The 12,867-nt window shown below is 37.9% G+C and overlaps 1 protein-coding gene across 1 annotated transcript in view; it reads right to left on the minus strand.

Annotated features, from left to right (window-relative positions):
- Positions 1 to 12,867, minus strand: part of COL28A1 (collagen type XXVIII alpha 1 chain) — a 176,515-nt gene that overhangs the window by 140,691 nt on the left and 22,957 nt on the right. The window contains exons 8-10 of the mRNA XM_006929203.5: positions 10,069 to 10,095; positions 3,206 to 3,250; positions 606 to 650 (exon numbers count right to left, since the gene is read on the minus strand). Coding sequence (XP_006929265.3) covers positions 606 to 650; positions 3,206 to 3,250; positions 10,069 to 10,095 — 117 coding nt within the window. The remainder of the gene's footprint in view (positions 1 to 605; positions 651 to 3,205; positions 3,251 to 10,068; positions 10,096 to 12,867) is intronic.

Raw genomic sequence — 12,867 nt, forward strand, 5'->3', positions numbered from 1 at the left:
AATGAACTCTTCATATACATACATCCTCCCCGCCATGAAAACTTTAGACTGGGCAAGTCCCCAGACTGGGAAAAAACTGATCTAAATTATTTTCTGAAATACATGGAATATATCTAACTTAAATAAATGCCTTCAAAATCTTTTCCATGCTATTGAACATTAAGTATTTATAATGAGCATTCCATGTTTTTGCATATTAAGTACTGTATCTAAATTACACATAGTGTAATTAGATAAAATGCATAGTTCTTCCAACTATATTATACTAGCAAAGCAAAAATAGTTCCATCCTTCTTTTAACCGCTTTGACTTCACTCATCTTCCTAGACTCGAACTTTTAAACTTCTATCTCTCTACTAAGTAAGCTCACCTGCTGGTACCTATCTTTGGGGAGCCTGAATTAGCCTGAATTCAAAACCTTAGGGCAGTGATTTCCAAACTTTGTTGCACATTGAAATCACCTGGGGATCTTTAAAACTACTGATGCCTGGCTCCAATCCCTAGACATTCTAATTGAATTGGCAGAGGGAGCAAATGGGCAAACAGATTTTTAAAGCTTCCTAGGTGATTCTAATTCAGATGTAGATTTGGTTTAGCCTCCTTACCTGAAGTCCTCTGGGTCCCTTTGGTCCATACGGCCCTAAGGATCCCTGTGGAATAAAATTAATGGTAAGTTGCTCTAAGTATCCATCTTCAAAATGCAATGATTTTAGGTAGAGGAGAAAAGAATGTGTTCTCAGTGATGGTCAATCTTCCCACTTTATCCAAACAGCAAAGCAAACCGATACATTGTCAACAAAATGATCCTAAATAATAAGGCAATTTGAGGTCAGATTTTCCTTCAGTAAACTCCACGAAAACAGTTTTAGATGTAAGTCCTTCACCTGTATATTGAAATTTTGGTCAGAGCAAACAATTTATTCCTTACAATTCCTTAGAAAAAGTACAGTTGGTGGAATATTGTTTCTTTCCAACAAGGCAAAATCAGTTAAATTAACAATTTAGTGAGTTTCCACAATGTCTAGATCACTCTTTTGCCCATCTTCAAGACATGCAACTTGACAAAACACTGTTTATACTCAATACTCTCTAATAGAAGATATTTCAATATGTTCTATAACTAGGAAACCCTTTGAAATTTACTTTTATGAGAATATAGTACAGTCTAATCTCTCTTTTCTCAGATTTTCATTTTTCTGCTTAGCAAAATATAACCTGTTCACAATAGACACACGTTGGCAATTAAAAGAAAAAAGTAAAGAAACAGAAAAAAAAAAAATCACACAGAAGCAACTGCTATTAACATTTTAGGCATATAGAATATTTTTCTTCAAATAATTGATTCAAGTGTGTATATAATCTTGTGTCCTACTTATTTGGTCTTCCATTGTATCAAAAATATTTTCCCATGTAATTAAAAACTCTTAGTAAATGGAAAAATATTCAAGAATATGTATTATAATTTACTTATTTCCCTAGTTTTGGCATTTAAATTGTTTCTGATGATTATTATTTTAAATAATATTATAATGAATATCTTTGTTTATAAGTCATGTCCAACTTCTGAAAGATTCCTGAAGGTAATGTCCTGGAAGAGGATGACAGACACGGAGATGATGAACACATTCAAGGCTCTCTCGCTCTCTTTTGTGTCTCACACCAATACATGGGAAGAAAAAGCAAAGCTTCCCTCCATAGTTTGCTCAGATTTCCATTCTTACTACCTGAGTAGAGAAAGTGCATCTCCACCTTAACAGACACCCCCATGAATGCTGAGTATTGTCTATTATCCCAGTGTTTGCTAATTTGATAAGTGAAATAATATTTTAATGTGTTAATTTCACTTCTCTGATCGCTGATGTATTGGGTTTTTTTCACTTATTAGCCATTTATAGTTCCTCTCTTGTGTCTCTTCGTGTTCTTTATAGTCTGACTTAAGAACTTATATGAACTCTTCATGTCAAGGACGCTGTATTTCATTGACTCTAGACACGCATTTTTTTTTCAGATCTTTACATCTCTAATAGCAAGATACGTCTTATAATCAATTGCATCTTCTGTTTGTAATTGGCAGCACTTTTTCTTTCTTTTTGGCACAGAATATAATAGGGCATTTCACAACCCCTGGCATCTTAGTCAATGAAGTATGATGATTAGCTCTTTATCAACCGTTCTCATTTCAAACAGGTTTCAACAGTTACTGTTTAACTTTCATTTTGTTCTTCTCTGTCCCCTTCTGTATTTTCAAGTCTGTGTCCACCTCCCATTTTCAATTACCCTCCAGGCAGAATCCATTCATTACTACAGTTTTCATTTTGCCCAGAGATAATTATCAAGCCTACATTTTTTTTCAGATCCACCTGGCCTTTAACTCTACAGTACTTTAAAAGCTTTCACAAAAGTCTCAAGCTATTTAAAGTGCTTAGTTACATAGGCCAGTGTCATCATCTTATTCTCTGCTTTTCACCTTCCGCCTCATTTTTTCTCCTTGACTCTCTCCCATAATTAAAATACAGATATTGAATGAGTTGAGTATCTTGGTAGCATGCTGTTAATAGTTCTTCACTATAATGAAAACTATTTTTACTCTGTACATTTTTGGATGCTTTGTCATTAAGTTTCAAATGTACTGTCTGTATATTTCTGACCCATTTAATATTGTCTCCATTTTAAATACTTTATTCATATTTACTTTTTAACGAAAGGTTAATACCCACCCAATTGCCTGTGGCGTACTGCAGTTTCAAAATTTCAATCCCCTATCTATGCCTAGTTCTGCCACATTATTTATAACTATTTCATTAACTTATTCCATAGAGTTCTTCACTCTATTTTGGAAAGTGCTTGTTGTCAGTGTTTACATCTGGAAAACAATTCCAGATGCAAAGACCCAACTGGAGCTTAAACTGACTTTGCTGGTTAAATTATCCTTTTTTGCCATAAAATTCCATAGGCCTAGCCTCAAAGGTTAGGGGGCCACAAAGCACCGTCTTAAAGATCCATATGAAAGGTACGTGGAGGCTCCATTAAGTAAAGTTAGGTATAGTTTTGTTTTCTGCTTCATGTTTTACAGACGTGAAAATTGAGCCAGTAACTTTCCAACTCCAGGAGTGAGAGCAAGGTAATGCATCCCAGGAATTTCCTCTTAGGGAAACTCAGGCCAAAGGGATCCCAGCTGTTAGCATTTTAAAAACATGTTCCTTACTTTGTCACCTTTTATTCCTGGTTTTCCACATTCTCCATTTTCACCCTAAAAAATAAAGAAATGAAACAAATAAGAAGACCTTTGCAGTCGTTTGGGGTTAGGATGTTTTAAAAAGTTTTCTTATGACATAAGCACTCTGATGGGTTTTACACAATTTTATCCTCAATCCTGTGGGTTATTTGGGCATTACACTCTGAAAAATTTTATCCATGAGTCATCTTCCACTTGACAGAATCAAATCAGTGATACCACCTAGTAAGGTTTGACATTTTTGAAAGGGAGATGACATTTAAAGGAAAGAAAGTAAGGTTTACCGAGTAGCCACCATATGCTCTTTGTGATTTAAGTGAATCCCCATTACAGCTCAATGAGATCAGTTTTACAGTTGTATTTTATAGATGAGAAAACTTAAGTTCACCCAGATAACTTTCCTCAAATAAGCAGCTCTGATTCAGAGTCCCTATTTTTGCCACACTATACTCCACCCTGAGTACCAGCTTTGACCAATTAGTAGTGTTTGCCCAGAGAACTGTGAGAGAAAGGTCCTGAGACCACGTCATGGCTTGGTGGGGAAAGGAGCCAGGAAGAATTAGCAAGGTCTGCTGGGGACGGGCATGGTGGCAAGAATGCCATATATTTCCAACACACTCTACTGCCCTGCCTTTCCTGGCATATTAATGAAAAAAGAACTAACATTTAAATTGTGCTTTACAGTTTATGATTAATTTTATTTAGCAGACATTATCTCAGGTAAGCTGACATTAACTGTCTGACACAGGTATTATTAGCCCAATTTTACAGACTGAGAATTTGTGATTCAGAAGGTTAAGTACCTTGCTCTTGTAGAATGAGAATTGGGACCTCTGAATACTAATCCATTGTATCAGACTTCTAAGACTTTGCATAATTAGAACCAAAATGTATCAAAGGCAATTAGAAAAACAGCTAAAGTTAAAATTTTCAAGTGCTTTCATGCTTTTATCTGAGCCTCAAAGCAATTGATTTAATTTTTTTTTTTATATGAGCCTCAGAAATCAGACAACACAAAGAAATAAAAGGCACCCACATCGGCAAGGAGGAAGTCAAACTTACACTCTTTGCAGACGACGTGATACTCTGTGTGGAAAATCTAAAAAACTCCACCAAAAACTGTGAGAACTGATCCATGAATTCAGCGAAGTTGCAGGATATTAAATCAATGTATAGAAATCAGTTGCATTTCTATACACCAATAATGAAGCAGCAGAAAGAGAAATCAAGGAATCTGTCCCATGTACAATTGCACCAAAACCCATAAAATACTTAGGAATAAACCTAACCAAAGAGGTGAAAAATCTACACACTGAAAACTATAAAACACATTAAAAAGATTGCAGAAGACACAAAAAATGGAAAAGCATTCCATGCTCATGGATTGGAAGAACAAATATTGTTAAAATGTCAATGCTACCCAAAGCAATCTACATATGCAATGCAATCCCTCTCAAAATAACACCAGGATTCTTCACAGAGCTAGAATAAATAATCCTAAAATTTGTATGGAACCAGAAAAGACCCAAATAGCAAAAGCAATGCTGAAAAAGAAAACTGGGGCACCTGGGTGGCTTAGTCAGTTAAGTGTCTGACTTAGGCTCAGGTCATGATCTCACTGTTTGTGAGTTTGAGCCCTACTTCAGGCTCTGTGCTGATAGGTTGAAGCCTGGAGCCTGGAGCCTGATTCAGATTCTGTCTCTCTCTCTCTCTCTCTCTCTCTCTCTCTCTCTCTCTCTCTCTGCTCCTCCCCACCCTCTCTTTCAAAAATAAATAAACCTTAAAAATAAATTAGAACAAGAAAACCAAAGGTGGAGGCATCACAGTTCCAGACTTCATGCTGTATTACAAAGTTGTAATCATCAAGACAGTATGTTATGGCACAAAAACAGACACTCAGATCAATGGAACAGAATAAAGAACCCAGAAATGGACCTACAAATGTATGGCCAACTAATCTTTAACAAAGCAGGAAAGAATATCCAATGGAAAAAAAGACAGTTTCTTCAGCAAATGGTGTTGGGAAAACTGGACAATGACATGCAGAAGAATGAACCTGGACCACTTTCTTACACCATACACAAAAATAAACTCAAAATGGATTAAAGACCTAAATGTAAGACAGAAAGCCATTAAAATCCTTCAGGAGAAAACAAGCAAAAACTTCTTTGACCTTGGCCACAGCAACTTCTTACTTGACATGTCTTCAGAGGCAAGGGAAATAAGAGAAAAATGAATTATTGGGACCTCATCAAGATAAAAAATCTTCTGCATAGCAAAGGAAACAGTCAGTAAAACTAAAAGGCAACAGATGGAATGGGAGAAGATATTTGCAAACGACATATCAGATAAAGGGTTAGTATCCAAAATCTATAAAGAACTTATCAAACGCAACACCCAAAAAAAACAACTAACACCCAAAAAATGAGCAAAAAACATGAATAGACACTTTTCCAAAGAAGACATCCATATGGCTAACAGACACATGAAAAAAATACTCAACATCACTCAGCATCAGGGCTGATGTGGCAAATCAAAACCACAATGAAATTCCACCTCTGACACCTGTCAGAATGGCTAACATTAACAACTCAGGCAACAACAGATATTGGTGAGGTTATGGAGAAAGAGGAACGCTTTTGCACTGGAGGTAGGAATGGAAACTGGTGCAGCCACTCTGGAAAACAGTATGGAGGTTCCTCAAAAAATTAAAAATAGAACTACCCTATGACCCAGCAATTGCACTACTAGCTATTTATCCAAAGGATACACGAGTGCTGATTCGAAGGGGCACATGAACCCCAACGCTTATAGTAGCACTATTGACAATAGCCAAAGTAAGGAAAGAGCCCAAATGCCCACCAACTGATGAATGGATAAAGAAGATGTGTTATATATACAATGGAATATTACTCGGCAATCAAAAAGAATGAAAACTTGCCATTTGTAACAACGTGGATGGAAAAAGAGTGTATTACACTAAGTGAAATAAGTTAGAGAAAGATAAATACCATATAATTTCACTCATATGTGGAATTTAAGATACAAAACAGATGAACATAAGGGAAGGGAAGCAAAAATAATATAAAAACAGAGAGGGAAACAAATCATAAGAGACTCTTAAATACAGAGTACAGACTGAAGGTTGCTGGAGAGGAGGTGGGTAGGGGGATGGGTAAATGGGCAAGGGGCATTGAGGAGGACACTTGTTGGGATGAGCGCTGAGTGTTACATGTAAGTGATGAATCACTAAATTCTATTCCTGAAATTATTATTACACCATATGTTAACTAACCTGGATTTAAATTAAAAATAGAATAAAATCAAATAAAAATGTTTTATTTGAGCATAATTGACACACAGTGTTACATTAGTTTCAGGTGTACAACATAGTGATTCAACTTCTCTATACACTATGCAATGTTCACCGCAAGTGAAGCTACCATCTGTCACCATACGATGCTGTTACAATATCATTGACTCTAATCCTTAAAAGCTATTCATATATTTAAGATATGGCAACTCAACTGGAGAAGTTAAATGAAATACTTAAATGCACATGCTAGCCAGTGGCTCCTAGTCCAGTGCCCTCACCACTGCTTTATCATCCATGTGCTGTAAGCATGCTTCTCAAAATGCCACCTCACAGTGACATAAGAAACTTGCACTACAATGATCAGTGCCCTGCTTCCTTCATTAAAGAAGTCGTGCTGTGAAAAATGAATGTCAACTGAACTAAACAGTGTGTTTAGTGATATAGTGGGTTTATATTCTGGTGCAATCTTTATGTCATGACAAAATACCATCAAGCAGTTCACAGGTTGACGGCCAGCATACAGACCACACTTTGAATAGCTCCGCTCTAAGAAGGGAAATAACCATTGTAACCACCAATTATGGATCCAAAGTCCAAACCTTTACATTGCTGCTAATCCCCACAGCAGATTAGATTAGAGAGAGAGAGAGAGATCTCCATTCATAGATGAGGAAAAGGAGACTCCGAGGGATTAAATAGTTTGCCTGTGACCACAAGCTTGAGTCTGTTAGATTCCCAAGTCCATGGTCATCAGCCACTCAAAGCTGAACAAGGCATACCACCATGGTCTGCAAGATACTTTACACTAGCCTAGAGTACTACATGGGGTGTCGCTGGCATCAGAAGCAAGAAAGAGGGAGGTACAATTCCTAGATCCAGCTATGCCTCTGTTCAAAAGCAATCTGTTCTCTCTCCACATCATATTGTGAGTCAGACTGACCCAGGAAAAACTGAGCTTTCACTTAGAACAAGTTGAACATTTATTTCTGAATGCAAATGGAAACTCACTCTTGAAGAGTCAATTAGAAAGCAATTAATTTAATAATGTTGGATGGGAATAAAATGAGTCAACCACCAAAATATAAAACAGAAAAGTACCATAAATACACTCAAAATTCTTTTGGCCAGAATTCACATTCCATTTGTCCAGACAGATTTGTTAGCTATAGGTCCTGAGGAACAGCATTTGTTTTGGGGGCAGACTTCCATCAATGAAAATATTGTACTCCTGTTATTCGCCTTTGTAAAGGCGTTTTCTTTTTTGGTGGGCTCAGTAATCCCTGTGGAATGGCCACAATTACAATTTCACAGAGCAAGTGCTTCAGAAAGCTATGAACAGATTAGCTCTGTTCCCAGCCTCTGATTTCTGATGCTGCTGTTCCCGGTGAAATTCTGGTTTGAATGTCAATGGTTCAGGGTCACTCTACCCTGACAACTTGTATTTTCCAAATGAGAGCTCCACCAGTGATTCTATAATTTCCCAGAAGGTTAAAATGAGTCTTTTCATATATATAAATATATAAACACACACATATATACTATATTTGTAGTATACTATATGCTATATAATATATATATATAGTATATATACATAGCACTATATATATTATATAGTGTGTGTTTATGCGTGTGTGTGTGTGTGTGTGTGTGTATGTATATATATTTAGTGTTCATGAGTAGCTCATATTATAAATCAAGATGGGACACCTGTATAATTTTCTTCAACTATACATAGGACAATTTTATAATCATCAAATATTCTTAAATTTCCTATTTTATCATTTGTTCTCTGCCTCTTCATAACAGCACCTTGCATTTTATCGACCAGCAAACAGCTTATAAGACATTGTCACATCCATTATTCCATTTGCTTCTCCAACCACCCTGTAAATTAGAAGGCCTATATTAATCCAGCTCTATATGGATGAAGAAACAAACACTTAACATTTCTAATGACTGGGGACAGATTTATTTGCCTGTATGGAGACTCACCTCTAATATTTGCAGGGCCCAGGGCAAGACTGCAAGCAGAGGCCTATGTACCATGTATCTAAACAGCTGAAAGTTATAAATTAAGCTAATAACCAACCTAGTAATGTTCTAGCTTCCTTTTTTGACAAGTATCAATAAGAATAAAAATGAAAGAATTGTGGTATTCCTTGGAGGTCTAAGTGCTAGTACAACCCCATGCCCACAGCCTACAGACCAGCTCCTACTTGGCCTCTCCCCACCTTTGGTTCCTCCCAGGAGAGGAGGAACAAATGCACAAGAAGGTGCCCCAGGCAATACAATACAGTGAACCTCCCACCAGGGCCCCTTCCAGCCCCAAAACCAACTTACATTTTGTTTCCCCTCAGGCCTGGGGAAAAGATGGACAAAGGAAAGATGTTTGTATCTGCCTTCAAAGCAGGCTCAGGCCATTTTGCAGGGACTTCTGGGGTCTTGGTTACCTAAAGTGTGGTCCAGGTTTAAGGAGGCATAAGCCTCATGCCCTGTAGCTTCCTGGATCCTTCGGGGGTCAGAAGGCCATAGGAGACCCAGAGAAAGACCTCTTGCCCTAGGTCTGAGGGCTGTAGACAGGATGAACGAGGACACACTATATTTTCAGATAGAACATCTGGTGATAGAACTGTGACATTAATCTATGAATGAGCGCTTGAGGCACTTGGGTGGCTCAGTTGGTTAAGCATCTGACCTGGGCTCAGGTCATGATCTGAGTCACAGCTCCTGAGTTCCAGCCCTGCACCCGGCTCTGTGCTGACAGTTCAGAGGCTGGAACCTGCTTCAGATTCTGTGTCTTCTTCACTTTCTGCCCCTCCCCTGCTTGTTCTCTCTCTCTCTCTCTCTCTCTCTCTCTCTCTCTCTCTCTCTCTCTCTCAAAAATAAATAAATAAATATTTTTTAAAAATCTATGAATGAACCATGAACAACTGTCAACATGGTTCTTGAGCCTCCATCCACTTTGCTAACTTTCTAATTTGTAAAGAATCATAAAATAGTCTACCAGCCCATAACTTTTGTTGGTTTGTCAAATTTGTTCCCCTTGCAAGCTCCACCCAGATGTCTCACTGTATGAAGAGGTTCCTTATCGCCTAACCAGAATAAATCCTCTTGCTTCTACAAGAGGATTTGATGTCTAGGTTTTGGTGTCTAGCTTTCATAGGAAGTTAAGCATCAAGGTAGCAACCCAACTGAAGTATTGCCGCATCCATTTTTATTTGGAACTTTTAGTCTGTGCTACATGGCTGGTAAATAGGGGTCCTCGTGTTTGCAGAGCTGAGAGAGGCTGGATCCTAATCTCAGGCATCTTAGGATGCTTTTCACCCCTTCCAACACATCTCCGTACCTGAAGTTTATTATTATTTTATGTTTACAGACTTAAGAGTATACTTGGGAATTAGGGAACCTAGACTTAGGAAAATAAAGGAAAACAACTTTTATTAAATACATAAATACAGTTATGCTTCTGTTTTTCTCTCTGAAATCCTGGCCTATCTATTCATTGTTACCAACTTACCTTCTCACCTTTGTACCCAGGGATTCCCTAGTTACAAAAGAAAAAAAGAAAGAAAGAGTAAAACATATTAGAAGACATAGTTGGAGGAAGTATTTGATGTTTTTCATTTACAAAGTATAAAAAAACACATCTGTACAGTCAAGGAAAATAAGACCACACACAGAAATGTAAGCTATTTTACTTCTCTGGGGAGAAGAAAAGAACCCATTTTCCTCTTTATTACATTCTATTCTCAGTTCCACATATTTTTTTCAAACCCAATTTCTTACCCTTTGGCCCAAAGCTGAAGGAGAAACTATACACTGAAACTTATAAAAGGGACGACCTACAATGCTCCATTCAAAATTGTTATATTGACTTTTAAACTATGAACTATCATAGCTGAGAATGTTTCACAGAGACTGTTAGAGAAATTGGCTTTGAAAATGAGCTGAGATAATGGCCTTTACAATGTATGTAAATATTTATATCCATTACGGTCCTCCTTTCAAATTCAGTCTTGAATATGGAACATCAATGAAATGCATGGTTCCTTTATCAACCCTAATGAGACGGTGGCCTTTAAGGCACTATATTTTATCTCATGCTAACTATGGGGCTAACTCCTCTTCTGTGTCACTCCTGGGAATCCTGCACAACCTCCTCCATTGCGTCCCTGCCTGTGAGCCCTTGAAGTAATATGATTCTGAATATTAAGTGAACTAGGAAATTAACAACTTTAAGCAAGAGCAAGCTTTTTCCATATAGGACTTTATATCTTTCTCATACAACAATAGCTTTTAAGTATGAAAATAAAATTGTAAGATATATTTTAAGTGAGCCGGAGAAACCGATGGAGAGACAAGCTATTATCACAATTACATGTGTCAGATGACAAAATATTGTTTTGTATGACTTTTTTTTACAAAAGGCAAAAAAAAAGGAAAACTTCGGGAAGGAAATAACACTTCTCTCCAAATGAGTGGTCACTGGGAAATTGAAACTAAAAATAGAACTACGGTCAAAAGTATTGTTATGCTGCATTTTAGTTCTTCTTAGATATGTTTATTAGCATAAAGGGTTTAGGTTTTAGTATTGTGCTTAAAATTAAAGGCCACATTATAGATAGTTAAATTGGGGTACTTTATTAAAACAATTCATGTTTGCAGCAAAAACCTTACTTTTTTATATTATACTCTTTTTTCCCCTGTTTTTTTTTCTGAACTCTCTGGTCAATTTATTGTTTGATTGTTATCAGTTTCCTTCCTTCCCTCCTGCCTTCCTGCCTTCCTTTCTTTCTTCCTTCCTTGACATCTTAATTACTAGTTTGAAAGTATTCAAATTTAAGATATCCAAAACTGCACTCATTGGTCTGCCAAATTTGTTTCCTGTTTGTATTAGTGGTGCCATCATATTTCAAATCACACAGAATCAAAAGTTTATCTTTTCTCTTTACTTGCCCCTTACATTCCTTGAATCCAACCAGTTAAAATTCTCCAACAGCTGTCACTGCATTTAGTTTTAAGTCCATCCTTTCTACTGTCCACCCTCCCCCCCCCCCCCCCCCCCCCCCCCCCCCCGCTCCACCCCAGCCAGCAGGATCCTCTGTGACCCACTGCTACTTAGCTCCATAACCTGCCTACCACCACTCTTTGCCAAGTTCTGGCTTTCTTTCCATTTCTTCAGCCTACAAGCTTGTTCCCACGCAAGAGTCTTTGTACCTTCTGCTCTTTCTGCCTAGAACATCCTCATGACCTGGTTTTATTTATTTATTTATTTATTTAAATGTTTATTTATTCTTGAGAGAGAGACAGAGACAGAGACAGAGCATGCGTGGGGGAGGGGCAGAGGGAGAGGGAGACAGAATCCGAAGCAGGCTCCAGGCTCCAGGCTCCGAGCTGTCAGCACAGAGTCCGACGCAGGGCTCAAACACACAAACCGTGAGATCATGACCTAAGCCAAAGTTGGATGCTTAACCGACTGAGCCACCCAGGCACCTCACGTATGACCTGGTTTTATAGGTCAAGAACACATCTCATTGATGAAATCTCATTCATTTGTTGGCCTGTTGATTGCTCACCCTGCTAGCACACTGTATGAAACAGGAACTATCAATCTTGCTCACTGTATCCCCAGCACCTAAAGAAGGTCCCAGCATATACCAAGCGTTCAATACATATTTGTTGACTATATGAGTCAGTGTCAGTCCCCACAGCCTATCCCTCTTGCCTTCTATGGTTCTCACAATGTTCTCTTCTTCTCTATTCTGTCATCACTGTGGCCCCATTCCATCCAATTGAATGTGATTTAATTCCCTAATAGCCACAGTAAGAAAATGACAACAGGTGAAATTATTTTTTAATAATATATTTTACTGATCCCTCTAGGTCTGAAATACAAGGGTTTCCAACATTTGGCCAATATAAAAATTATTCATGAGATATTTTACATGTTCTTTGGCACTAAGTCATCCAAATTCATTGTGTATTTTACTCCTACAGCACACCTCAGTTCAGGCTAGCCGTGTTTCAGCTGCTCAGTAAGCACATATGGCTAGTGGCTTTCATCCTGCCTGGAGCAGCCCTAGCCAATGTCCCTGTTCTCAGACAGGCCGTAACAAAAAACCTTCTTCTAAGTACTCCTTCTTTCTGTTTATTCCCACTTCAATTTCCCCTTGAGAGTCATGCCAGATTAATCTTCCAAGTACACAGCTCTTGGGTTGCACCCTTCATTTGAAATCTCAATCTCTCACCTAGCAGAGCCCAGATCTACAGTCGCCTTGGAACATCCACTCTGCCCTTCAAGCTGTGTCTGCCGACA

This window comes from Felis catus, chromosome A2 (assembly GCF_018350175.1).
Source record: "Felis catus isolate Fca126 chromosome A2, F.catus_Fca126_mat1.0, whole genome shotgun sequence".
Lineage (NCBI taxonomy): Eukaryota > Metazoa > Chordata > Mammalia > Carnivora > Felidae > Felis > Felis catus.